Below are 27,575 nucleotides of genomic sequence, written 5' to 3'. Positions count from 1 at the left end.
AATAAGGGTGAAAGGTATTGGGGAAAAATGATAAATATTGTATACGCAACTTTGGGTATAAAGATAGGTGACCGCCCGGAGGGAGGGGAGTGTGCTCATGGCTGGCTGCTGAGCAGAGCTCTGTCGGGCCGAGAGAAAATCTTTTAGATAAACAATTAATAAACACAGAGACCAAAAGAAGAACTGAAGCCTCTTCTGTTCCTTTGAAACGCAGGCTGCTTCAAGGCCACCCCGGGCCTTTCCAGGCCCTCCAAACAGCCGAAAACCGGACAGTATGTAGGACAGTGCTTATAATGAATATTGTTATCTAAATCAGCCTTAAGTGTTTACTGAGACAGAAGTTATTTTCATGAGAACTTCTGAGAATATGAGGATTACACATAACTCTGGATGTCAAACATGTACCCAAAGCATTAAGGATAGTTAATAAGGAGATGTGGGATCATGGCTTTTCCCATGTTGTGATAACTTATTTATATCTCTGGGGTTTTTTCCTAATTGATTGCTTGTTGGCACTGGTGAAAGGAGAGATATGAAGGAGGATAAGCTTGCTGAGATTTTCTTTGGGTAAAGTGGAGTTCATGATGAGGTCTTGAATACCAGTGTCAGATATTGGTGCTTGCTCTGTGCAAGAGTTCTTAACTGCCCATAGTTCATTGCTTGTGCTTTCTATGCCTGCATTATTTTCCTCCACCAAACAGTTGTGGCCAGAGTACATTTGACTGAGGAGAATGTGTGCTTTCTTTGTTTTCAGGTGTACCCAATGGTAACCAAGTCTGCCCTTTGGTCAGTTGAACAAATCTTGCAGCAGAATTTGGCTGCTATATTGGTTCCCTGGGTTTTGCCGGTAGCAGGCAGTGTTTGAAAATTCTTTTGGTGACATTAAAATGCTTTTTATCTGCAAGGGTCTGAAGGGTATGGAGTTCCCTTGCATTGGTTTTACATAGCACTGTGAGAGACACTGTCAATGAGGGCACCTGGACGGGTATTTTGGGGTTAAATTCAGATAGGTTTTTTTCCCTTTGGTCATTTGTTGAAACAACTGTATACTTTCTGCAGTAGTGTTATGATCTTTCCTTCAGGCATGTATGTCTCAATTGTCATGAACATTTGCTAAGTTCTAGACATATATCTAAATTGACTGTGGGAATTTTAAGGAAAATAAATGTAATGTCTTCATGTACTTTAAAACTCTTCCAAAAAACATTCATAAGTTATGTGCTGCTACTGCCACTGAATTATATTAGTGAGGAATAGCATTTTCAATAAAGTTATCAGGATCAAGAAATGCTCAGATTTGAGAATGGTTCTCAGTTTGGAAAGTATGTGGAGTTGGCAAGAGAGTTGGGATTTTGCTGTGCCATTCTGCCAGACTTCACAGCTTGGAGGTTACTTGTTTGTGTACATGTGTACGTGCTATATATGTGTGTGTGTGTGTGTGTGTGTACAAGTTCTGTTTGGTATTACTAAATTATTACTTAGGCCAATTACTCAGGGCAATGAATTTCACAGGTTATCTGGCTACTAGAAATAAAATAATGTTTCCTTTTCCATAGCTTCAAACATTCTTTCTCTCTGACAAAATAAACATTTACCTTATAATCTCATTCTGCTTTATTCTTTATAGTCTTAATACTCATGTCATGTCTATCCACCCCACCCTTCTTTTTTTTTTTTTCACTTTAGGTGTCCTGCACTAAATTATAAGATCTTTTCTTTAAGTTATATATTCATCTAGTGGCTTAGCTAATAACTTAGTGTTAAGCCTTTTTTTCAAAAGGTGTGAGAAGTTAATTTCTAAAATGGATTTAATGTTCTTCTTTCAGAGTGGATTCAAGAGTATTTTCCCTTTCTTCCTCAAAGTGCCAGCTGATATGTCCTTCAAATTAATTTTATATTTCTAAGCAAAGATGTGATGAAAAAGGAAATGTTTTATTAACTGCTTGTTATACAAGTTCCATTTCCTAGGTGTAATATAGTTAAACTATTATATATATATTAATAACTATATATAACTATATTATATATAGTTTAATATAGTTATTAAACTATATATTAAAAAACTATATTTTAAAAAAACTAATATAAAATGTGTAGGCAAATGTCTGAGTAAATTTTCTAAATGTGCATGATGTATTCAGGGTTTTGTGATGAAAAGCATCCATTTCAGACTCTTACTTAAAAAATAATAATGCTTTTTCTTTAGCTTGTTTTAGCAGAAAGCAGGGCTTTATAACAATATTCTGTTGTGCATTAGCACATAAGGTATTTTTTTTAAAATTTTTACTATGTATAGGAGCAGATCTAATTTTATTCAGCGACTGACATGGTTTTCAGTGCAACTTCTCATGCATTATTAGAATTACATACTTAGTTATACCTATGTGAGCTTGAGGTTTTGTTGGTTTTTTTTTTGGTTGGTTTTTTTCAGTTTTGTGTTCAAAGGGGCAATGCAGGTGTGGTGTTGTCTATCTTTGCTCTAGAATAAGAGGGGCTGCTGTGAATAGAAGTGTGCAGTTGTTGCTCTGTTAAGTATAAGGCTGGCACAGAAGGCACAGACTTTGAGTTTATGTGCTCTTCATTCAGAGCTGCTCACATCAAGCTTCACCCAGGCTGCTCAGCAGAAGGGAGAATATGTGTAGCATCTCTGATGCCTACTTGAAAATATTCTCATGTTGTATGAAATGGGCCACAGGAAAAGCAGGATTTGTGACTGCCATTACAGCAAAAGCCCCTGAACTGATAAAAATTCAGGTTGTTTTCTTTTCCCTTTTTGTTCTCCCATCTTCCTGTTACGTCCTTTGAAGTCAAGTGCTGGCAGCACTGACAGAATTTTGGCGCACTAGGCCAGTGCTCATGAAGACTTGAATTTCATAAGTTTGGGGGATCTTGAGGAATTTGGTGGGAGGAGGAGCTGGGGAGGAGAATGTTTTTCAGTTGTGCTGTGTTTATTTATACTTCTGTGGGAAATTTGCCTTAGAGGAGATCAGGCTTTGCAGATTGTGTCTTGTCTGTTTGGTCAAGACTGCGAAGTTAGAAAAAAGATCAGCCATTTAATGGGTAAAGGACTCACTGATATTAATTCATTGTAAATTTTCCTAAACCTCAGAAGGGTGGACAAGAGAGACAGGCAACAAGAGAGTTTCAGGTTTGTGCTTTCAATACAAGATCCTGCAGCTTGATTTAAGCAGTTTTCTATTCTGCTGGTCAGGGATATAAAATGTAAAATAGATCACATCAGGCTTCACTGGTTCCATTTCTCATGGAAAAAATACTCTCTAGGTTTTTAATCTGTTTTCTGTTTTGAAAAATAAAAAGTACAAAACTTGGTTGCTAACACCTGACATGACCCAGATGGTTTTTTTTATAGTGAGAGCCTGAGACTTGAAGAATTCTTTAGATAAGCATATTCTTCCATTTGTTTAACAACCTCAACAAGTTTTAAATTTCAAGTCTGGTCTTCCTGGATTTGTTTTCTTGGAAGACCACTGATTATTGCAAGTTTTCACCATATTTTTTAAACAAAGGTCAGAGGTGGTTAATCACTTATGTCCATGCTTTTAAAAGGGTAACATAAAGATATATCAGCTTTAGTTTTAATTCTCTGCAGCAGTAATTACTCTGACATGTCAGTCTTGGTGTGTATCAGACCTCTATGTCTGCATTGCTTGAATGAAGGAATATTATGCAGAAAAACAGAGCATCAGGATGACTTTTCCCTCATGGGAATAAATGTAAGCCTTGCAGATTTAGCTGATGCAGTTTGATACTGCCTCCCACTGTCTGCTCAGCCATCTGTCAGATGGGAGATGGCAGGACAGACATACACATCCTCCTTGGCCCTTGTATGTAGACAAGCACTTGAAAGCACTAAAATACATTTGTATCAACAGCTTGAAAAGTAGTTCATGTTTGCAGACCGGTCCACTTCCATGAGGATGCTAAATGCTTTTCAGGGGGTTCAGGATTCAAATATTAAAAGGATGAGGGTGTGTAGTTCTTCCCCCTCAGTGCTGTGTAATGTCAGGTACATGGACATGGCTTAAGAGAAATACCACTGGGGAGGTTGGTGTTGTGGAACTTGGTTTTGAAGTGTTCCCAATGTGTGCAGCTGCTATGTGAAATGAAAGTAGTATTTTACAGAGAAAAACAGATGTGAGTTATCTTTGGTTTGCATCTCTACTGCTGACTTACACTTCTGCAGGTTGCTGCAAGGCCTTATTAAGTGTGTGTATATTAAAAAGTTTGTGTAAACATTTGACATACATTTGCTTACATACATGTCTGTGTGTAGAGAGATCAGAGCAGTATCCTCATAAAACACATCCTGACATTTGTTTTGTGTTTCAGAGAGTACTTAGTGCATAGAAAAGTGTTGCCCAAGTTAGAACTATGTAAAGTGTGAATGTTCCTCACTGTTTAAAATACTGCATTATATAGCGTGTATTTTTGCAAATGTTAATTAAAATAGTTGATGTAAAGAGTTCTTAGCCAAAACTATCTTGGAAGTAATTTTTTTAGTCATTCAATTGTTTCAGAGGTCTTAAAGGCACGTTTAATTTCAGTTTGCAGTTAATATGTTTCGAACATTACCACCATCTTCCAATCCAACGGGAGCAGAATTTGATCCAGAGGAAGATGAACCAACCCTAGAAGCTGCATGGCCTCATCTACAGGTATTTCATGGAGGCTGGAACATCACAGTCTATAACAGAATTTTGACATTAAATTCATTGTTTATCTATTCTAAATTGTTTAGGTTATGTGTTTATCTCAAAACAGTTACTTTTCTATGTAATTTTTAAAACGTGTTTCTTGCATTAAAACTGAATTTAAAAAAAAACAAAACAGTTATAGGTTAAAGGCTCATTGTTTCTTATGGTAGAGATGTAACTGCTGAGATTTTAAATGAGCTTCTATTTGTCACTGTGAATGCTTTGATCTGGCTCTGGCACAGCTTTAGCTTTCAGAGGTACCCTGACAAACAGAGGAGAGCAGAGACTTCTTGGAACATGGACTTCTGGGCATGATAAATATTAGATTACTGTGTGTCACTTGAGTAAAGTGTAGTGATGGAGCTCAGCAGAATTTCTGCAGTTTAAATAACCTCAAGTTCTTGTAATTTGTCAGGAGAGCAAGAGCAAAGCCTTCACTGTGTGTTGTATAGATAACTATAACTAAAACCATTTTGCAGTTCTGAGCAACTAATCAGCAATTTTAGTAACGTGATGCTTATAAAATGGTTCTTGTTTAAAATACTAATCCTGGGTTTTTTGTTGTTTATTTTTTCCAGCTTGTTTATGAATTTTTCTTAAGGTTTTTAGAATCTCCAGATTTTCAACCTAATATAGCTAAGAAATATATTGATCAGAAGTTTGTATTACAGGTGAGGTAAAAAAAGATTTCTTTTTTAACTTCAAGCTCGAAATTATTTTTACAGTGCATTAGATTCAGTTAAAATACATCTTTTTTCCCTCTTTTCAGCTTTTAGAGCTCTTTGACAGTGAAGATCCACGTGAAAGAGATTTTCTTAAAACAACTCTACACAGAATATATGGGAAATTCTTAGGCTTAAGAGCTTACATCCGGAAACAAATTAATAATATATTTTATAGGTATGTCAACATCTTTGTATTATGGTACATGTGATCAGATAAGCAATTAAAACACTCCAAGACATTGCTAGCAATTTTTAGAATTCTTTATATGTTTATAGTCAATATTTCTGCATCTAATAATAATTAATACCACTCTGGGAGATTTAAATTAGGGTAGTCTTGCCTGTGGCATATATCTGGCAGCTGAAATTTGAGTAAATATATGATTTAGTGGGTGATTTGGTATCTTTGTGGGAGGCTTTTTTTGGGTGGTGAGGTAGTAGTGTTTGTAATATACTATTGCCTTCATAAGGTGTGGTTCTTTATAATGCAGAAAATGTGCTGAAATTGAATGACTGAGGGATCTGTAATTTGCTTAAAGGAACATGTCTGCTGCCTCTTCTTTCCTCAGAATTGACATGTGCAGTTGAGCTCGTGTGAAATATTTGTTTGTTGCCTAGAATGAACTCTAGTACTATCACTGATACAAACCACACTATTACCAAAGCTCTTTGGAAGTGTGTTTTTGCTGCTGTTACATCCAGTGTGAATGAAAGATTGTGGTGCCTGTTTGACTTTTTTCATTTTGATACTCTTTGCTTTTCTACAAATAATAATGCTGTGTATCAGTTTTACATCCTGCTCCTTCTCTGCCACTGTTTTCATCCCACAATGAATGTATGGTGGTACCTCTTTAAGAAAGTAGCAAAGAGCTGCCTATGGCAACAACTGAGCCTTTGGAAGGGATACAGAGCAGCTCCTCTAAAATAATTAGTGAGCCTGTAATAATTAGTGAGCCTGCACTGTCTTGCAATCAACTGGAAGTTGACTTCACAGGACAGTCTTGACAGGACAAGTGAAGAGTCAGTATATCCCAAGGAAAAAGTACAAGTGGATCTTAAAGATGCAGATTTTTTCCCCCCACACATTAATAAATTTCCCAATGATTTTATTAAATTAAATCCAAAATGCATAATTTGGATTTGGTCAAATTTGTCTGAACAGATGGTAAAACAGCATCATAGCACATTATATGCACTTCTGAAAAGTGGTTTTATTTGCCATTTTGATAGTTCTGATGCTAAGTTTTTTAAAGACTAAGAAATTGGCTGGTTGTTAGATCAGTTTTGTATAGTTGGTATAAGAGAGTTTTCCATCTGACATGTATATGGGAGGTTATATAACTTGCACAACTATGAAGCTGTGGGAGAAAAAGAAAAGCCAACCACAAACTTAGACAAAACTTAGCTGTATAATATTTAGGAGCTCAAGGTTTAAAAATTTTGCATCCAAATGTAAACTGGTGCACTTGTTTATGATCACCAAGGAGAAGTTGTTCCAGCTTGTCTTGAATTAGTGAATTGGGCTGTGTGAAATGATGTGTATGTGTACACATACACATGAAATATGTGTACAACTTTAAAAATATTTAATTTTCATATACTTTTACCTTCAAGTTTTCAGTTTATTACTGTGCTTACCTAAGAAATGTGTGGCCTTCATTTGTCTTTTAGTCGTTGACCAGAATTACATTAATTCTCTCCCCATAGTGTCTTAATCTATTTTTTCCCAGAAGTAAAATACTTTTTTAAAAAATTATGAAACCTGTATCTGCCTATTAATTCAATCCAAACCTTTTTGCATCACAGTGTTTAATTTTGCTTGGAGTTATATCCTGAATTATATGGAGGGGATCTTTAAGAATTAAAAACTGTCACTTCCAATATTCTGGATTAAAAGTAGCTTTTAATATCTCAGCCTATGACAGATTTTCAAATTTAAAAAATGCTTTCAAATTAGTGGAATTATTTTCTCATAAGTGTAAATGTTTATAACTCTGCAAATTACCTGAAGCCATGCATAGAACTTTGTCAGTAAATTTACACTCAGGTGAAGGAGCCTGAAAGGTGACTACCTAATAAATTACAGTGCTCTGTCTAAAGAAGATTCAGGAAAATGTGACTTCCTTTGTTTATTGCAAGCCTTTTGTATGCACAGAGATCTGTAATGCCAAAAAGCTTTTTACATCCAGAAGTAGTAACTGTTTGAACACCTTGTGCTTGCATTTGCTATAGAAGGTTGAGTCATGGTATTTAATTGTGCCAGATACTCTTGTGTTATTTTAATATTTAAAGTGTTATTTGCTGTGTTCAGTTTTGCATTATTAAAATGGCATAAGGTATGAGTATTGGGAAAAGCTTGAGTGTAAAATGTGGGAGAAAAGAGCAAGCAGGTGTGAAGCTTGAAAGCAGCTGGGTGTGCTACTGATTTTTGTTTCCAGAAAGTTTCTTTTCTGTTGTGTCTCTCTGCTTTCCTTTTACTGAGTGACTGAAATATTTGGGTAATGATAGATGGTATTAGATTTGTATCTGTCTTCAGCAGTAAACCAATAAAATGTTTCATTTATTTAGGTTTATTTATGAAACAGAACATCACAATGGCATAGCAGAATTACTGGAAATACTGGGAAGGTAAGTTGTAGATTTTGTTTCATTAAACTCACTTGCTTTTATGAGTAGACTTCAAAAATTCAGGGGATTTTGTGTAAGATTGTAGAAACGTGGAGAAAACTTGAACCTTGTGGTCATGTTTTGGGACATGACAATTTTTGTCATGTCTCAGCTGTAGGTATAGTTGTGTGCAGCTTGGAAGAAGAATTTGAGACTGCTGAAAAACTTGGTGCAGGTGTGGACAGAGATTGATCTGACTATTCTATTCATTTGTAAATATTAGAAAACAAGCCCAAGAATTTTTGTGTATCCTGCACATTAGTGCAAACTTCCATATAATTACTGATCTTTATTTTTAAATTTCTTTCCCTGGCAGCATAATTAATGGATTTGCCTTACCATTAAAAGAAGAGCACAAAATATTCCTATTGAAGGTTTTGTTACCATTGCACAAAGTGAAATCACTCAGTGTCTATCATCCACAGGTAAATTTTACTTTATGTTTTTCATACTAGTGTTTAAGTAAGCTTGCTTGAAGAGGTTGGGGACTTGAGTAAGTCTGCTGTAAATTCAGTTCTAAGCTCTAAAACTTCATTGCTAACCAGCCTGGGAGAAATTACTAAACACATATGTCTGTAATGTTTCACTTGTTGATAGAAAAATTAAAAAGAAAACATGTGTGCTCACAATAATACCCTTTCTAAAAGCACTGTAGTGTTTATAGATGAAACATATGTAGTAGTTGGTTAATGTGAGAGTTCTTAGTATTTATCCACACAGGATTTTTTGTTTATCTTCTTGTCTGTAATGTTTAGACATTAAAAAATTGCAGAAAAGTATGGTTTTAATGAATGTCATTTATAAATACTTTATTCTAAATTACATGAAGCAATTCAGCTGAATTCAGTTTGTTGAATTTCCTGTTTTGAAAGGAATTGGGAATTTACGAGGACATCATTATTTAATTCAATATATCCTTTCAGAAGTACACAGAAAAAAGGGGTCTCCTGAGTTGTACCATGCTTTTATCCATCAGCTTACATTGATAGGCATAGTTATCATTAGTTGTGATATGTATAAAAATCCCAAGATTTACAGCTGTTCAATACACTTTTATCTAACTTGGGTTATGAAATAGAATATACTTACTAAATCAGCACAGGACACCAAAATGTTCGTGAGTGGGAAGCACTCTATAGGACAAGGCCATGATTTTTAAATCCTGTATTTGAAAAGATGAAGTGTGATGAAATACAAAGTACTGGGTCTAAAAAGAAAGCATCATCGTGTGTATCTACATTATAACCCAGGAAAAGATGAGAACACACTTGCAAAGGTTGGAAAGAATTGCTGAAGCCTGTTTACCATTCTGTATAAGTTGTCTGCCAAATAGGTTTTTAAATTCTAAATTTTTTAAATTACTGAAGAAAATTTTATTTATTTATTCTAATTTTATTAGAATTTTATTTGAAGCATTCAAAATTGTTCTTGAATTATGCTAATGACTTCAAAATGTGTTCAATTTCATAGTGAGAATTAATAAAACTCTTTTTCTTTTACTGTAGCTGGCATACTGTGTAGTTCAGTTTTTAGAAAAGGACAGCACACTTACAGAACCGGTAAGTTTATCTTGCTATTATTACATATCTTGAACTATTAACACACCTGACATCTCTAGACTGTTTAAGGAGGTTTGGGAATCAAAGTATTTATTTGTAATTGTTAATATTTGAGTCAAATATTTAACCATTTTGATTATCAAATTTAGTTTTTTCCAGCAGTCGTTCAGAATATCTAAAACTAACTAACACAACATTTATAGTACAGGTCTTACAGAGACAGATTTTATTCTGCTGATTTTGTTCTGGCTGAGCAGACAGGAGATGGTGGGTCCAGAAGCAGTTTAGTCAGAAATTAACTTGAACTGTGCTCTGTTCAGAGATGGATGTTATGATGGAACAGAGATTTCTGACACACAGCTGCCTGTTGGTGCAAGGCTTTTAAATCAGATCCTGTTCATGTCTGCAAGCCTTGGACAAAACCAGGCTTTGGTCTGGCTGCACATAATTGCAGAGATGAATAGTTTTAACTGTCCTCTCTAGTATCTAGTGGTTTGCTTCATTACACCCAATATCAAGTAGGTAAGAACCAATCTGTTTAATCAGTAGATCAATAAAACAACTGCTGCTAACAAAAGTGCAGATTATTAGATTGTGACCATTTCTATTGTAAAATGGAAATGGGATTTCTTGAAACAAATGGAAGTATACACCTGAGCAGGAGTTCTCTTCTAGCTGGAGCTTTTAATATTTAATAAGATAGCAAATGTCAGGCATTCTGTCATTTGTACTATATGAGATCTTGTTTTCTTAGCTTTCTTCCAGCATCAGATGGGATGTTGCATATTTCCTACTAGGAGTCCAGAAATCTAGAACTAATATGTAACCGGGTTTGTTTCCTTTTTTGATCCCAAATTAGTACATGATTACAACTTTCTTTAAAAAATTAGCACACACATCAGCAAAGTACTGAGTTCCTCTTCAAAAGATCCTGGTCTTTGCTTCCCTTTATAATTGTCACGTGAGAATTTTGATATCTTATTTTTTAAAATCTGTGTATATTAACCAAGGCTTCATTGAGGACATAATGTCTGCTTTCATGATTGAATAAAATATACTTGAAAGAAGCACTTATTTCTCAGAGTTGTCTTGTCACTGATGATATTAAATATTGCTTACAGCTTCTATATTTAAAAATCATAGAATCACAGGATGGTGTTTTCAATGTTCCTGGTTTGCTAGGTAAGCAAGCTGGGTAAATAATTTATTAATCATGAAGAAAGTTAAGACTAAGATCATAGTAAGATAGTCAAATCAAAGTTTAAGAGCAACATACCTAGAATAGTTGGTCACCAGTACTTCAGGCATTTATAATAAATATTTTGTTAAAATATATTGATAGAACTTATTTGCTAGATTTTTGGATTACATCCCCAGGAAGGTAGAGATTTAAAGCTGCTGTCACTTTAAATTTGTGCAGGTAATTTTCCTGGTAATGTAGTAGCAAATTTGGACTTTGATCATATGGAGTTAGATATTAGGTTTTCTCTCTAGTATTACGATTATTATTTTTGAACATGTCTTACAGACATAGAACTTTGTTTTCTGAAGAAGTGAGTTTAGACCTATTAACAGTTATTTCTGTGACACTGAACCATGTCTGATTACTACTGTCATATGGGACAAGAAATCACAACATTTGTGTTCTGCTTAAAATACCAGACTTATTAATGCATTATAATTGAGTTCAAGATAAAGTGAAATTATCATGAAATTATTTTATCTTTGTCTCTACAGGTGGTAATGGCACTGCTGAAATACTGGCCAAAGACTCACAGTCCAAAAGAAGTCATGTTTTTAAATGAACTAGAAGAAATTTTAGATGTTATTGAGCCATCTGAATTTGTTAAAGTTATGGAACCTCTCTTCAGACAGCTAGCCAAATGTGTGTCCAGTCCACACTTTCAGGTCTGTATTTACTGCATGTACAATGATACCAGAATTTTTGTACAGCAGACTTGTAATGTATTATTCACCATAATGAATTTTATTTGTTGCAAAGGAGTCTTCAATTCTATGTCAAGTTGCAGGGATCCAAACATTAGTTTTACTGTTTGTTCTCAAGAGTGCAGTATGTGCATTCATTTTGGGAGATTCACTTCAGTGTTATGCTTACTATAAAAAGGCTGAAAAACTCAGTGTTTTCAGAAGTACCTGAACCCTTTCAGTATAGTGTTTGCATTTCACTTCTTATAATACAAGTTCTGCAAATACTGGTTCTTTTGGAAAGTATTTCTTTGCTTGAATTTCAGAGTTCATGGGTTATAGATTGAATCATGACCCTATCAAGGTAAAAAGCAGTTTTTCTGTCTCTCTTTCCATCAGCTCCATGACTCTCATTAGCACTAAAAAATCCAAGTCTGATTTGCAACTTTTCTTACCTTTCCCTTATATTTGCCAAATGTTATGATTATTTGCTCTGTAAGAGATTGAAGAAGTGTTCCTTTTTTCATGTTGTCTTAGGTTGCAGAGCGAGCATTATACTACTGGAATAATGAATATATTATGAGTTTAATTAGTGATAATGCAGCAAAGATTTTACCCATCATGTTTCCATCCTTGTACCGGAATTCAAAGACGCATTGGAATAAGTAAGAAACACTTGTACAAATTTCTGCTACTTCACTTCTGTGTAGTTGTAGGTTTAAGAGTTTGGATCTGTGAGTTGCTAGTTTAACAGTGTGTTGAGCTGTTTATTCCATGATACTGAAGTTGCTGGATAAAGAGACTGTTGTTGTCAATTCTGAGGAAGTATTTAGAACTGTGGAAGATAGCTTTCCCTTTTTTAATTAAACAAGAGAGAGTGTTTTAGTGCATCTAATCCATGACATTCTTCTATAAATATGGAGCAAATTTGGCATTCATCTGTAGTTCAGATACTTCTAAAGGCTTAACTTTGATTTCTGATCACTAACCTATTGCTGATCTGCATTTCTTCTGCATTCTAGTGAAATACGTTGTAGATCAGATAATTTTTTTCCCCTTCTTTTTATTTTCTTTTTGTTTACTGCTTTTTTCCTTCTTTCTCCATTGATTATTTTCAGTTTTTCCCCACAATAACGTAGTACTTACGCATGAAAACAGTCCTGGTCAGCTCCCTTCTGCAGCTGTTCCATTGTAAAGTGCCTCTTTGTTTGAGCTATTGTGCAACTGCTGGGATGGTGACAGTATCCCAGTCTGGCTCTAGCAGTGAATTGAGGACTGCTGATGGGCTGGCCAAGAATGAGTAATCAGTCTGCAATTAAACTCTAGGAAAGAAATGGAGAATAAAGTGATGTTAAAGTGGTTGCTTACTGTCACTGGGTGCAAGCAGTAACAAATAATGTACTCATTAATAAAATTCCAATTCAGTGATGCAGTTGTACATTGTAAATGTGGGTTGCTGTTGGTTATTTTTTTCTGACTTTCAAGGTCATGCATTCATTTTATTCTGAGTAAAAGTCATGCTACCAGTACAGCTGCACTCTTACTTGTAACTCCATACACAATACAAAGTGATCATTTAACAGATTGCTTTTTGAGCAGCAGTACATTATAGCTTGGAGCTGTAAATTAATCTGTAAAAGTGCCTTATAAAGCAGATTGATTTTGTGTAATTTTTGTGATGTTTTCAACTTTACTTTTCTAACACATTTCTTAAGAGTTCTGGCATAATTGCATTGAACTGAGTGCTGTTGCTGTGTGGCAGTTTTCAAAAGGAATGGGGTCTTTTTTGCACTCCTTTTAATTACTAACTCTTTTTTTTCTTCAATTTATCAGTTGCCAGTAAGTTATTACATCAAGATCTTTAATGCCATACTACATTTTCCTTACTAACCCTTATGGGAGTAGTGTCTGCTACTAAATTTCACAACTAGGCCTGTATTGATACATGTAGTATTAAGAGTGAAGTTCAAATGTCAGAAGTGTAAGTGATAAGTAGTACTGCAGAGTAAGAAAACTTTATTCAAAGTTGGTAATTTTAGTGTTAGGTGTCTTGTGGGTAAATTGAAACTTCCACTAATTAATTTCATTTCCACTTATTCTGAAATGATGTAATTTTCCAGTTATGTAGGCTATTGGCTACTGTTGACCAGAAAAAGTAGATTTCAAAGTTTAAAGTACTCTGAGTTTCAACCAGAAGTTTTACTTATAGGACAATACATGGCTTGATATACAATGCTCTGAAACTCTTCATGGAGATGAACCAAAAACTGTTCGATGACTGCACACAGCAATTTAAAGCAGAAAAACTGAAGTAAGTTTTCATGTCAGTGTGTCTGTCTGTTCTTGAGTAATTTGTTCAGAGTGCTTTAGCTCTCAAAAACCACTGTGTCATTAGTGGGAAGTTGCCTATTTTATTGCAGCAGTCTCAAAGTTGACTTGCTGAAACTTCTTGTTATATGTGAACTGTAAATCTTAACAAAGCGCCTCATGTAGGCTTAGACCTCATACTTCTGGGGTCACCATCTTCCTAAAAATTAAGTTTTTGAGAGGGACACTGCTAATGGTGGAACCAGTGTAGAGAATCTGTTGAACAGTTTAGTTTAGTTCACATCCTGTGTTTATTTTTGCATGCTTTATTTACCCAGTGTTACTTCCTTTCATGTTGTCACTCAGTCTGTCCCAAAGTACCTTCCCAGTATTTTTCAGCATTGCATTGTGTGTAAGTATATCTTCATATTATTCTAGAAGTTACCTGAAATCAAGGTGTTATTCTACTGTAGTGCAGGTCTCTAGTACAGATTTTATTTGATGGAAGAATCCTGCTAAAATGAGATAGAGAAGTCAGAAGTATTCATGGTTTGGATCTCATTTTAGGGGCTGAAAGCAGTTAGTGGACTAGCAGAAGTGGGTTAGTACCTACTCACTAACTGAATATGAAATACCTGGATTTGAGTTTTATTTTAAATGTCAAAGTAAACAGGGATTCTTTCAAGTAGTGGTTCAGATTAGACACCTATTTTAAACTGATATACTGGAAGTATACAGATTCTCAATGTAGATTGATTTGTCCAAGTTTTGAAGTTCCTTATTAGAATTCAAGCAGAAATTATCTCATACAGTATCAAATTCTTAAGGTTTGTGTGTTTATAGATGACAAAATATAAGCATTGGCTCTTCAAAAAAAGACTAATTCTCTTTTTCCTGATTGCAAGTAAGTGGAACCCCTTTTAAATAAGAAATCAAATCTTTTCTTCTCTGATTTTTATAACGTTTTTGGATGATGTTCTGAGTATGAGCTAAAGCAGAGTGCTGAGCGATGAGCTAGCAACACAAAACCAAAATAAAAAATCTCCCCCCACATAAGAACTGAAAAGGGGGATGGTTGAAGGGTTCCTACCTCCCATCTTGAATTAATTTAATTGAGATCTGGAGGCAAATTGTGGATGTGCTTGGATACAATTGCTCTTCCTTTTTTTTTCTTGACATTAGGGTCATCTGATCTGTGCATTGAGAGCATTTTTAGTACTCTTAGTTCAAAATTATTTTAAATTCTACCAGCCTTCAAAGACAGGTGGATCTTTCTAGTCTCTGCAAGAAGATGTTTATTTGTAAGAAAGAAAGATTTTACATTTTCAAATTGCATTAGGCATAAGAAAACAAACTTTTTCTACTTTGTTAAAAAAACCCACAAAACCAAAAAGAAAATGATCCACATTTATGTCATCTCTCTGGACTTGCTGCTCCCTAGGATGAGTGTGGTTTTGTTGGGTACTTCTCTGTTAGAGTTCAATTCAAAATGTCTCTGGTGCCATTTCCTTTAACCTGTTGCCTGAAGCCATTGGGCCGACAAGTAAAAATCTCTGCCCTTTCATGGTCAGTTGTCAACTTCTTATTTACTAAAAGAGCATTCTGATATTAGAAATAAAACAAAAATGTGCTTCAGCCTAGATCAAAACTTCTTTCTGTTTTAATTTTTGCCTTTAACAATGTACATGTACTAAAGATAAGCTGGTATCAGCCAGTTTGTTGCTTTCATGAGAAAATCTTGAGTTTTTCCCTTTTAATGTTGATTTGAGATCATGGGGTATTGATATGATGCAAGTTATCCTGTCAGTGGTGGTGTTTTGGACAGTAGACTCAAATGGGTATAGGTAAACAATTTATTTTGTTGAATTCTTTTACTTCTATATGATTTTTTTTTCCAGAGAGAAGCTAAAATTGAAGGAGCGGGAAGAAGCATGGGTTAAAATAGAAAATCTAGCCAAATCAAATCCCCAGGTATTTAGAAAAGATTAACATGATCATGTTTAAATACTCTAATATTGTTAGATATCAGTGGGGGAAACAGGTCTGACTGATCATGGAAATAAAGGAATTTCACCAACTGTATTATGAAAGATACACAATAAAAGTACTTTTCAAATTTTTAACCTTTCTCTTGTGCAAGTAATTATTTTTTTTAAAAAAAGGTTTCTCAAAAGTATGATATGAAGCACTTTTTTCTTTCCTTGTAATACAACTTTTACCATATTGCAGTTTGAAAAGTTATTGTGCAAAATTATGGAAAAATGTAGAGAGGCCATAATTGGTTTCTCTTGAAAAGCTGTTTTGCAAACAACATATTACAAAAGAGATCTTTCTGCAAACTGAGTTTTGACTGGTCAGTTTTCCTTTGTATCAGATGGATTAATACTGTATGTTCTTGTCTGGTGCATTTGTTCCCATACTTGCACTGGGCTGCTCTGCTGGTGAACCTGCTGCTCAGGTATTTCCTGCAGGAACCATCCTGTCCAGCATTAATGATGTGGCTCAGTTATGATAACAAAACAAAGAGGTCCTTTAGACTATTCATTGGATGCTGAAATTACAGGAGAAGGAAATGGTTTGGCTTGGATCCTCCCCACACCCCCTTCTTTGCTTGGAGATTGCTTGCCAGTTTTCTTTCAGCTCAATCATATGAACAAAAAACCTCCAAACATTCAAATTACTTCACAGCCAGAATTCTGTTATACTGTAGCAAGAAACTTAATGTACTATATATTTCCAAAACCATCTAGCTGAGTTTAAAGTGGTGGAAGAGGGAGAAATGGTACTCTGTAAACAGAAGTGGGACACTTCCTGATCTCAGAGCTATTTTAAAACAGAAAGTATGAGGTAATCTCTTTTTCTAAGAAAAGGAAATTTGTGAATGTTTTTTTCCTCTTGGGTTATTTGCCAGGGAGCAATTACTAAACTGTTTAAGTAAAATCTATTAAAATTAATAAAATGTCAGTTGAGAACAGATTAATTAAATGAATCAAAAAGGACTATCCATGTGAATGCAATAATTGACTTCCACTGACAAAACATTTCTCTAATGACATAAGTCATACAAAAGCATTGCTTGAAGAGAATTTGATATACATGGTCACTTGCTATCACAAATGATAGGCTATTGCCTGTTTGGCTAAATAAGTGGATTGAGTTGTAGAAAAATTCAGAGTTCTATGGTATCAATTTCCTTTTCTTTCCAAGGAACTTTTTGTAAATACATTTTCTGATGCTGGTTAACACTACCTGTATACAGTATGTTCTGCATAGTCTGCTTGAAGAAAGCTAACATATGGAAGAAATTTAAAATACAAATTACTGAATGCTCCACTGAATTTGACATAAAGATATAAATGCTTTTAATGCTCTAGATAATGGACTTTTAGGAGTTTCTTTTTTTCTGAAATGTCTATTGACTTTCTAGTTTGTCTAATAACTGATGATTCTTGTTATTCAGACCTGTTCCTGATTCTGCATGACACAAAAGTACAATTTAAGATTTTAAATCATTATATTTATTAAATCCTTGCTCTTAGGGGTTTTTTAAATTTTTTCTCACTTGCATTGAGTTATTGGTACCTGGTTATTACTCAGATACCAAAATATTCATGAGGAAAAACTGATGAAAAGGCCTGTGTGTGCATGTAAATAACTTCTGAATTCAAAACTATATACACATCATCTGAAATAAAATAAGATCTGATGTATTGAGATTACTGGGCAACAAAGATATTGGGGTTTTTTAATTCCTTAAGTACTTTAATAATTGTTTTTCTTTCCAAAGACAGAAAAGGGGTTTTTTTTTGTTTGAAATCATATTAAATGTATATTAGTTATATTTGGTCTTTTAACAGTGTAATTTTTCTTCCAACACAAAATTGCATCAGCAAGTAAAATTATTGTGTTTGGATTATTATATTGTTCACAGAGCACTTGACAATGTATTAATAAGGTTTCAGATTGCCAAAGTAGACATGCAATACTGAAAAAATCTGAGTATTTTAAAATTGAGTCTCAGATAATCAAACCATCTTTTTTTTAATGCCTACTGTATTTTTCAGCAGGATATTTCTGCCAAGTGTGAAAGTATTGGAGTTCAGTTCTAAAATCTATTACTTAATCCCTGGATGCATAAAATATTGAAGTTAATCTCAGATAACTAGTCATATCAATCAAATGCTCAAATACACTCCTAGTGTTTAGTTATTATGACTAAGATGATTATTTTAACATTTTGCATTTTATTAGTACCCCACCTACAGTGACACGAGTTTGCTGAACAGTCCTGTTGCAATGGAAACAGACGGGCCTTTAATTGAAGATTTGCAGACGCTGAAAAAGACAGTGAAAGAAGAGGCTTGTCAGGTAAAGCCTTGTGGAGATAACAAAGTGCTCCAATTTATGAATTCATTTCTTTAGGTGACTGTTAATCATGAACTTGGCTTGTATTTTCAGCCCCATAACCATTTGTTCTGTAGTAATAGGCTTCACCAGTCTGGCAGCCAGAAGTAGTGTTGTGTGTCTAATGCCTGTCAATCTGCTACATAGTCTCTTTTAAGGTTTCTTCTTAGAAACTTTGTTGGACGGCTGTGACTTATGTTCCAATAAATCCTGGCTGAGTAAAAGCCATGCAGTTTTTAATAAGGACTTGTTTATAGTCCTTATTAAAAAAAAAAAGAATAAACAAGTAAATTAGGGTAGGTGAGACAGATATGGGAACTACATAAAGACACCATTATAAAGTTAAAGGTACTTTGTTAGGAATATTGTCTGGTTTTGAGAGAGCATTGGTAAAATTGTAATGATGTCATAATTGTTAATAGCTTAGAATTTCATAGTTGTTTCTAGTTTTCCTCTTAGCAAAAAAAAAATTGGTTTTAATACTTGAAACTGCATAGATGGTAGGGTAAAGAGGAGAAAGTATAAACTTCTTTCCAGAGATTTTTTTTTTCCTGTAAGTGAGTATACTGATGTGCAAGAAGTACTCTTAAATAATATTTAGTAATCAGTATGTTTGGCTAACTTGGTTCTGTTTTTATTTCAGGCACAAAAAGATCAGAAAAAAGATCGTCCTCTTGTGCGACGCAAGTCAGAACTGCCTCAGGATATCTATACCATGAAAGCCTTGGAATCACATTGCAGAGCTGATGAATTAATATCACATGATGGGCATTAAACTATTACAGTGAAATATTATTTTGGAGGAAAAGTTGTTTTCTTTTCTGGACTCAGTTCTACAGTAGAACTTAATTTTTTGTGCCATACCAATCAGTTACACACGAAGTCAAAGCTTTCTTCAACCCATTTCTGTAGGCAATAACTTAATAGAGTATGCAGCTCAAGATTAGTAGTTCAAACAATGGTAAATTACCCAGTTCCATTTGCAGAATATTGGGTTGACTATAATCAAGTGGACACAATTTCCTGGAGGTGTTGTCATAGTACCAGCTAGCTGATATCATGCAGTTTTTATAGTCACATTTGAGAAAAACGTTCCATGAAATCTAAATAAGTGAATGACCAATAGTTGGTACTAATGATAAATCTGTGTTTTCAGAAGGAAAATTATTTCAGATATAAGTATTAAACTTTTTTCTAGGATTTCTCAGCTTTACAGTTGTTCCAACATTATTGCTGTCTTGTTATATACCAGCAGTTTTGAAAATACAATTATTCTTTCGTATTATAAAACATGGCTTACAAACTGGTAACATTCATGACAATCCTCAGTCATCATTCCTTTCTAAGAATTCTGTAAATTCATTTCTCTTTTACTTAGGGTAAAGATATATATATATATATCTATATATACCACATCCTAATACTTTATGTATATTTAAAGCCATATCTTCCAGTCTTTAGTGTGTAATATGGCACCAGTATTCCAGATATGAACTGGTAGAAGAATTTTTCCTAAAATGAAAATTTGTTTATGACTGGGAATAGACTGAATATAAAATTTCATTTTAATTTTTTTCAAGTCAATAAAATAACTCTTTCACTGTTTTCTCCCTTATCTGAGCTTTTAATACTCAGCATTTTTCTTGGGCTCTAGGAGTTCAATATTCTGTGGCAGATACTATGTGTGATTTCAGTTGCATCAGTTTTTATCTGAGAGATGAACACATCATAAGCTTATTAAAATTAAAAAAAAAAGAAAAAAAAGAACAGACTCTTGAATTCCATTCTGCTTCTTTTTAAATGAGTCTAAGAGCTGAGGAGATAGTGACCATAATTTTACCGTGAAAATATTTTTGTTGTTGTTGTAAAGAGCACATGTGCTGCAAATACACCTCACAAGTGAACTGAAAATGCATCTGAGTTGCTGATGATCTTCAAATGCTGCTATATATTCCACAAGATTACTTGCATGTAATGAGCTTTTTGTTGTAGATGGAAAAGCACGGGAGGAAAATCTCTTTTAAAATATAGTGCTTTGTCTTCAATATTTGATTTCTCTCAGGGTGGCCAGTATTTTGACTTACTTATCCTGCTTACAAGCTGTTTGAAATGTGTTCTGCTATTCTAAATGGGTGATTAGTTTCTTTTGTCTCTGGCAGTAACATGATATAACTTAATGTTTAATGTCTTGATGCATAAAGAGATAAAAAACGTGGCTTCTTTAAAAATAGTTTTGTTTTACTTTTTAAGGAAGTATAACATCTCCTGCATCCATAAAAAAAAGTATTGCTCAAAGCAGACATTCATAGTAACCTTGTGCAGATGTAGTGCCTGCTGTTCGTTGGTTGCATTTAACATTCAATTTCCAATATTTGTTACATTGTCTATTGGAAGAAAATTGTGAGTGGTAAATATTGGCTTACAACACCTAAATTTAAAGACCAACCCAACCTTTAAGTGGAATGTCCACTGTGTCTGAAAACATTTCCTGTAAAACTTGAAAAAGAAAATGCTTTACCATTAGGATAAACTATATGAAAACAGTTTAAAGATGCCTTCTACTTTTGAGGGAAAAAGGGTGCTTTTTTAATTGTGTAAAGCAACGTCTCTGTATTTTGATATACCATTGTTTGAACTTCCATCTTTAGCTGGTAGATTATCAGTTACCTTTGATTTTGGGTGTTCAGTATGTCTGTGCAAGAGATTGCTGAAAGGAATTATTCTTATGTTACCCAAGGGGGGGGAAAAACCCAACTGTATATCAGTGTTTGATTGATTGTGTGATACTCAACGTATAAGAACATCTTTCACTGTCTAGATTTTATTTTTATTCTTTATTGAAGATAAACACTCACCAAAAAGGGAAGTATTGTGATAATTTAGATGCTTCAAGTTCTCTATAAAGGCATATTTGAAATTTTGGGTCACCAAACATTTGCTTAGGCAATATTCCAAAATCTTACCATCACTAATGGTTTAGCATGTTTGTTATCAATATTTATATATTTCGTATAATCTTGTACTAAACAATTCTAAGACTAATACATCCAAAATAAAAAGAAAAATTAAAGTAGAATTTTGGTGACTGTTGTTCTTCATAAAGTTCTGTCTGATACCTTCCCCCATTTTCCAAAATTACACCTGTACATCAGGAATGTCGAAAGTAATATTACAAGTGTCTTTTTAGTGTGGCTTTAGTATGGCTTCATTTTAATATTGTACATACATTGTACCTTGTTTTATGGTAATAAGTAATAAAAATGTAGACTTCATATTTTGTACAGAATCGTCCTATGTACAGAATAAAAAGTTCCTAGAAACAGCAAAAATAGGTAAGTGGCACAATTATTTTTCATTAGACAATATCTGTAACATTATACGTTAGTGGAATGTTAAGTTCAAATGTACCTACATATTTTTTAACATTTTGTAATTCAATTTTTTGTTCTGGCATTGTTTCTGAAGAACTTCATACACCTGCCATTTAATATGCTTTTATCTAATTTTAAAACTTAAAAAAAAAAAGGTGTATTATATGGACAAATAAAGAACATGTGAATTTTACTTGCTCATCATGAAACTAAGTTTAACACAAGGTGTTTGGGAGTGTGTTCATATTATCACTGGTAGCAGACTCATATGTACAAATTAACTTCATAAATTTCACAAAAGCAAGACAAAATTATGAAAAGGCCATTAAGTAAATAAAAGAAAAAGCAGGAATGATTGATATTTATTAGAAAAAGCAGACTTTGCCTGTAGAACAGCAATCAGTACTAAAATCTGGTAGTGCTCTAATCTACAAATAGAAAAAAAAATCTTTCATACCATAGTATTTTCCCCTGAAACATTCCTGTATTGACAGGCTTCAAGCAAAGTAGCCATAAAATCTGGGATTATTTTGTGGTACTTGATACACAATCAGGTGGCAAGGATGTAGGGAAAAACTGAAGTCTGCAGTAAGGCTTGTCTTCCCTCTGCAATCCATTAAAATCTTCAAAAGGACTGAGGAAATGAGTTACATTAAGCTGACATTGAGTAATTGGGGGAGTTGGGGGTGGTTGGGCCTGGGATCAAGAGCTGTCTACTGGCTTCAGTTACAAATGTAAGATTGGAGTTACAGGTTAGGTCTGTGTAGTGAAAGAAAGTTTTCTGCATGAGCTCAGTCGTAAACTCATCAAATCATGAATGAAAAACAAGATATTGAATCAGCTTATTCACCTTTGGAAATCAGGGTTAAATACATCTCAAAACACAGTGTTTTAAAATACTGAGAGCAATGACATTTTTTCCACATAAATACATTAGTGAGTTGCCAGCTTTTTCAGGAAATGACCTTTAATCCTTTCCCTCTAAGGGAATTAGTCTCAGGGCTTTGACCAGCAGTGGTTTTTGGGCACTGCATTCATGGTTTGGCTTTATAGAATTGGAAAGGAAGGTGCTAGTGTAGCACATATTGCTTGTGTTTGGAGATGTGTTCGTTTGCTTTATCCACCTTGCAAACATACATGCAGGAGATAGCTGTGATTTCAGGTTAGCCATGTTCTGGATTGTTTCATGGGCCACCCACCTAGAAGTGGAGCACTTCTGCCCCTTGGATCTTGTCCTTACTGTGTGCAGTGATTGTGAAGACTCTGACTGTGTATAGCTAATTAAGAAATGCCATTCTAATTACCATATCGCTGTCTCCCTGGATTATAGTTTCTTTTCTATGAGGAGACTTGGCTTGGGCTGTCTTTACTTTATGCAGTAAAACTGGATGTAGTTAAACATTTTGTAATAACAAATTCCCGAGGGAGCATTGACTGTGGAGCTGAAAGAAGGCAGTGCATTCATTATTCCTTGCTCAGCTCACTGAAGAGCAGCACGGCTGCAGCTGGCTCTCGCTGGAGCCAGGCACGCGGGGACTGCATTCATTCCCTCCCCAGGGAGGTTTGTAAGCACTGACCCTGTGGTGAGGAGGGGAGAGGGCAGTCACATAATTGCCTTGAGCTATTTTAGGCATTTTTGTGATCCAAAAAACCACACTGAGCAGGTTCATGCTAGCATGAAGACCCTGCCATAGTAATTTTTCTAGTACAGTCGCTGTAGAATTAAAGCTGCAGGAGGATTAGAGATGGGAAAGGAGGTGATTTGCTCTAATGGTTACCTCATGGGGTATTTTCCTTTGGTTTTGGTCTCAAATACTACCAAATTAATATTAAGTATAGAAAAAAATCCTTTTTTTTCCCCTGCTGAAGTTCTTTCTTTTATAAATTACAAAAAAGGTTTTGTTTCTACATACATTGTATTGCATTTTCTAGGAGTAAGTCTTGTGTCTTGACAAGTCCTATTTTCATTATGAACCTCTGAAATACATGTCTTTAGTTAAATTACATGGGAAATGTGTCATATTGGCAGTCTCTCCCTTTGGATGGCTGATTGCAGTGGCTTCTCACACCTGTAAGAAGGGCCAGGTCTTCTGTGTGTCCAGGAAAAGGACATAGATAATTAACTAGAACCAGATCAAGGCAAATTATTTTTCACCCTGATTGACCAAGTAAAGCCTTTCCTCTCTCCGTAGGCTTTGACTGCAGAAGAGATCTTATGTTAAAAATTAGTTTATCTTGTCTCTGCCTCAGTTCCCTTTAACTTAATTTGCATCTTTCTTCTGCTCCCCTTAGCACAGTAGATAAAGCTGAAGAGATTAAAGGAATACAAAGTCTCTACCTATGCTGGCTTTTACTTGCAAGTGGCCTAACACTTGATATCAGAATTCAAGACTTGTTGCACATTGAGGATTTCTGATTTTAAAACTTAGAGTAAGATGAGACTTGTTGAGGATTTTTGACCCTACTTTTTCTGCAAGTCAGCAGCAATATATATAAATATTTACTTGAATTTTAATTTCCTATCCCTGTCCTGCTTTCTTCTACTTACTTCCTTATTTTCCTTATTAGCATTTTTTCCTGGCAACAGTTTTACAGCAGTGAGATATTGTATCTTGCATTGTAAGCTACAGAAATTGTGTGACAGTTTAGCATGGCAGATGATGACTGCTCCAGAAGAATGAGCCTGCCTGTACTTGGAATCATTGCTTGAGCTCACCTCCAAAGAGATGCCAAGTTACACTTGAGATGTATCTAGATTGCCTAGGATTATTATCAACACCCTTCTAATGAACATCTCCACATCCAGAATGTGAATTTAACCTGTGGGTTTGGGGTGCTTGGCCTGTGCTGATGTTTACTGTGTGGATGTAAGAAGTAGCTAATTCTCCCTGCATTGGAAAGCTGTCAGCCAAGACAGGATAGCCTGGGTGGAATTCAGACAGCTATGCAAAGTTAGCACTTTTTTTCATACAAAACAATCCTGAAACAACCTGAATGTAGAAGAATTACAAGGTGTGGACAAACTAGACTTCAGAAAATGGAAATAGGTGAGTGTTGTTTTAAACACTGTCTCAGTAACCATTCTATGAACAGAGCATTCAGAGATGTATCTACCAGTATTTTTCTTCATCAAAAAATTACCTTGGTGGGAGGGGGTGTGTGCTAAATAGGTTTGATTAATCAAAAAACAATCACTTCTGGTCGTTTTGGTTCTTGCAGTTGAAACTTAGTTGCTGAACAAATAATTTTTCTTCCAGACAGGAATGTTTGAGATTTTTATTACTTAACAAATCTGTTTTTTCAAAGGTAAACTGGACTCATAAATGCTTTAGGAGCCTGCCTGAACACGGCATGCTTTTTCCCTTGGTAGAATAGAGGAGCTGGGATGTGTGGGTGGGCTTTGCAGATTTCTAGTGTCCTAGCTGGACATAAACACTTTAATTCTGAGTTACATTTGTGTAGAGGCTTACAGATCAGGTCTTCCTTTGCTAGGCAGGATATTCCACCCCAGCTTCCTTATTTCTTGGGCAGTACATCTGAACAGATCCTGGGCCTGGGGGTCTGTGTATTTCCCTGTGAATCTATTGGGAGGTTCAGATGCAGTTTTGTATGGTTGTCTTGCTTTTGTTTTGGGGACAACCCAAAGAAAACCCATTCCCTTTTCTACTTCCCTATGAGCAAAAGCTGGAGTTTCTGTGAGTCACCCACCATCCCTGGTGTACTTTTGGGGAGTCAGTGGAATTGCTTTGGAACTTCACTGCCCCCTCCCCTCTCCCAGACACCTCCAAACGGCAGCCAGGACTGGGGGACTTATTTGGGCCAGGAGGAACAGGATGGTCCATCTCAGCAGCAGTGAGTTAAACTCATCTGATACCTCCAGCAGTCAAACATACATTGAGATGTGGCAGCTGTAACAGATGTTTAAGAATTTTTAAAAATTAAATTCTTTCATTTTTAATAAAATCCCCTTTCTCACTGAAGTACTCTTTGTCCCTGTCTCCTTTTATGTCCTTTGCTTTTGGGAAGCAGTTTCAACAAAGACTGGGATTAATGGTTTGGGTGCCAGATTGATTAAACAGTAATTAGTACATCAGGCTGGCTGGGCATGTAAAGCACCGGAGATACTTCACTGAAGAAGGCTTGCGGTTGGCCTGCTGCTTTCTTCACAGGAATATGTAATTTTCGCCACCTGACCTAATGGCTTCTGGCCTAATTTTTCACATGAAATAATCACTATTTACCTTTGAACAAACTAGCCTCGGGCCTGCTTTATCTTCCGGGTAAGGAGGCAGCAGCGGCAGGGCACATCTCCCGGCTGCTGCTGCCAGGCCTGTGGAGGGGAGGCTGCTGCATTCCCCTTTTCGCTCACATCCCGCCCTCTCCTTCCAGAATAAACCACTGTGGAAGGGATAAAACCCTTGCGGAAGGGTTCCTGAGGGGAACTTTTCTCTAGCTGAAAGGAGCTTACAAGAAAAACGCAGAGGAGCTTTTTACAACATGTAGTGACAGAGCAAGGGGAATGCATTCAGACTGAAAGAGTAGGTTTAGATTAGCTTTTTAGGAGGACGTTCTTTACAGAGGATGGCGAAGCACTGAAACGGGTTGCCCGGAGAAGCTGTGGGCGCCCATCCCTGACAGTGCTCTAGGCCATGTTAGATGGGGCCCTGAGCAGCCTGGTCTAGTACAAGGTGGTGCTGCCTATGGTAGGCGTGCTGAAGCCGTGATTTTTAAGGTCTCTCCCAAGACAAACCGCTCCATGATTCCACGAATAGGCGGCGGCGGGGAGCGGCCGCTGCCAGGGCGGGGCGGGGCGGAGCGGGCCCGCCCGTCCCAGGCTCCCCCGCGGCGCGGCCGGGCGGGGCTGGCGGCGCGGCGGGCGGGCTCAGCCGGGGCGCGGCCGGGCGGGCGGAGCGCGGTGCCGGCCGGTGTCCCTCTGCCTCGGCATGTCCGACTCCGGCGGCGGTGGGGGCGGCGGCCCCGGCGGCGAGGAAGGCGGCATGGAGGTGTCGGGCTCGGCGGTGCAGAACGTGGCCGACGTGTCGGTGCTGCAGAAGCACCTGCGCAAGCTGGTGCCGCTGCTGCTGGAGGATGGCGGCGAGGCGCCGGCGGCCCTGGAAGCGGCGCTGGAGGAGAAGGGCGCCGTGGAGCATATGCGCAAGTTCCTCTCCGACCCGCAGGTCCACACGGTGCTGGTGGAGCGCTCCACACTCAAAGGTGAGGCGGGAGCGGAGCCGCCGCGGTGGCAAAATGGCCGCTGCCGGCCGCGGCCGCCGCCCTGCCGCGGGTGGGAGGGGCGCGCCTCCGCCGCGGCCCCGCTCCGCGCTCCGCCTCAGCGCGGCCCCGGCCGGGAGGCGCCGCGCCGGCCACCGCGGCTTCGCTGTCGGGCTCGGGCGGTGGCGGCACAGCCTGGGCTGCGGGCGGGTCCCGCTGGCCGCCGGCCCGGCCTCCCCCGCCGCCTTTGTTCCGCGGTCCGGGCCCAGGCGGATGCGCGACGGGGCTGCGGGTTCGCTGTGGGCGCAAATCCGGGCGTGCTGCGGCGGCGGCCGGCCCTGCTTGGAAAGGCACCGAAAATGCTTTGTCAGCCGGCCGTGGCAGCGCTCGTGAGGAAGCCAGGCTGCTCGGGAAGTGACCTCCTGGGCGAGGCAGAGAGCCGCTCTGAAACAGAGCGAGAGCGCCAAAACCCCGGATAAAGGGAAAACCAAAAACCCCAGCCTGAATCGACCTGTAAAAAGCGTTGTTTCATGGTTAAATAGGGAGGTCCTGTAATTGACAAAGGAAGATGTGGGCCTTGCCGTGCCTTTGTTTCGTTATCAAAGCCTGGTGGCCGTGGTGCTTGCGCTCAGAAGCGCATCAAATTCTGCATGAAATACTGCAGCCAAGCTGAGACTGTGCCTGAAGTGT

At 36.9% G+C, this 27,575-nt stretch overlaps 2 protein-coding genes across 3 annotated transcripts in view; both read left to right on the top strand.

Moving 5' to 3' along the window:
- Positions 1 to 19,213, top strand: part of PPP2R5C (protein phosphatase 2 regulatory subunit B'gamma) — a 69,545-nt gene extending 50,332 nt beyond the window's left edge. For both annotated transcript variants that reach the window (XM_064713729.1, XM_064713730.1), the window contains 12 exons: positions 4,566 to 4,676; positions 5,294 to 5,386; positions 5,485 to 5,615; positions 8,009 to 8,068; positions 8,424 to 8,532; positions 9,613 to 9,666; positions 11,404 to 11,574; positions 12,130 to 12,257; positions 13,802 to 13,903; positions 15,798 to 15,870; positions 18,151 to 18,267; positions 18,947 to 19,213. In XM_064713729.1, the coding sequence (XP_064569799.1) occupies positions 4,566 to 4,676; positions 5,294 to 5,386; positions 5,485 to 5,615; positions 8,009 to 8,068; positions 8,424 to 8,532; positions 9,613 to 9,666; positions 11,404 to 11,574; positions 12,130 to 12,257; positions 13,802 to 13,903; positions 15,798 to 15,870; positions 18,151 to 18,267; positions 18,947 to 19,078 (1,281 nt within the window). In that variant the 3' untranslated portion in view covers positions 19,079 to 19,213. The remainder of the gene's footprint in view (positions 1 to 4,565; positions 4,677 to 5,293; positions 5,387 to 5,484; positions 5,616 to 8,008; positions 8,069 to 8,423; positions 8,533 to 9,612; positions 9,667 to 11,403; positions 11,575 to 12,129; positions 12,258 to 13,801; positions 13,904 to 15,797; positions 15,871 to 18,150; positions 18,268 to 18,946) is intronic.
- A 7,359-nt stretch (positions 19,214 to 26,572) lies between these two features.
- Positions 26,573 to 27,575, top strand: part of DYNC1H1 (dynein cytoplasmic 1 heavy chain 1) — a 44,758-nt gene continuing 43,755 nt past the window's right edge. The window contains exon 1 of the mRNA XM_064714549.1: positions 26,573 to 26,888. Within this exon, the coding sequence (XP_064570619.1) occupies positions 26,618 to 26,888 (271 nt within the window). The 5' untranslated portion in view covers positions 26,573 to 26,617. The remainder of the gene's footprint in view (positions 26,889 to 27,575) is intronic.

Source organism: Zonotrichia leucophrys, chromosome 5 (assembly GCF_028769735.1).
Source record: "Zonotrichia leucophrys gambelii isolate GWCS_2022_RI chromosome 5, RI_Zleu_2.0, whole genome shotgun sequence".
Taxonomy (NCBI): Eukaryota; Metazoa; Chordata; class Aves; order Passeriformes; family Passerellidae; genus Zonotrichia; species Zonotrichia leucophrys.
Note: the sequence above shows the minus strand (reverse complement) of the source record. Positions and strands in the feature narration are given on the sequence as shown.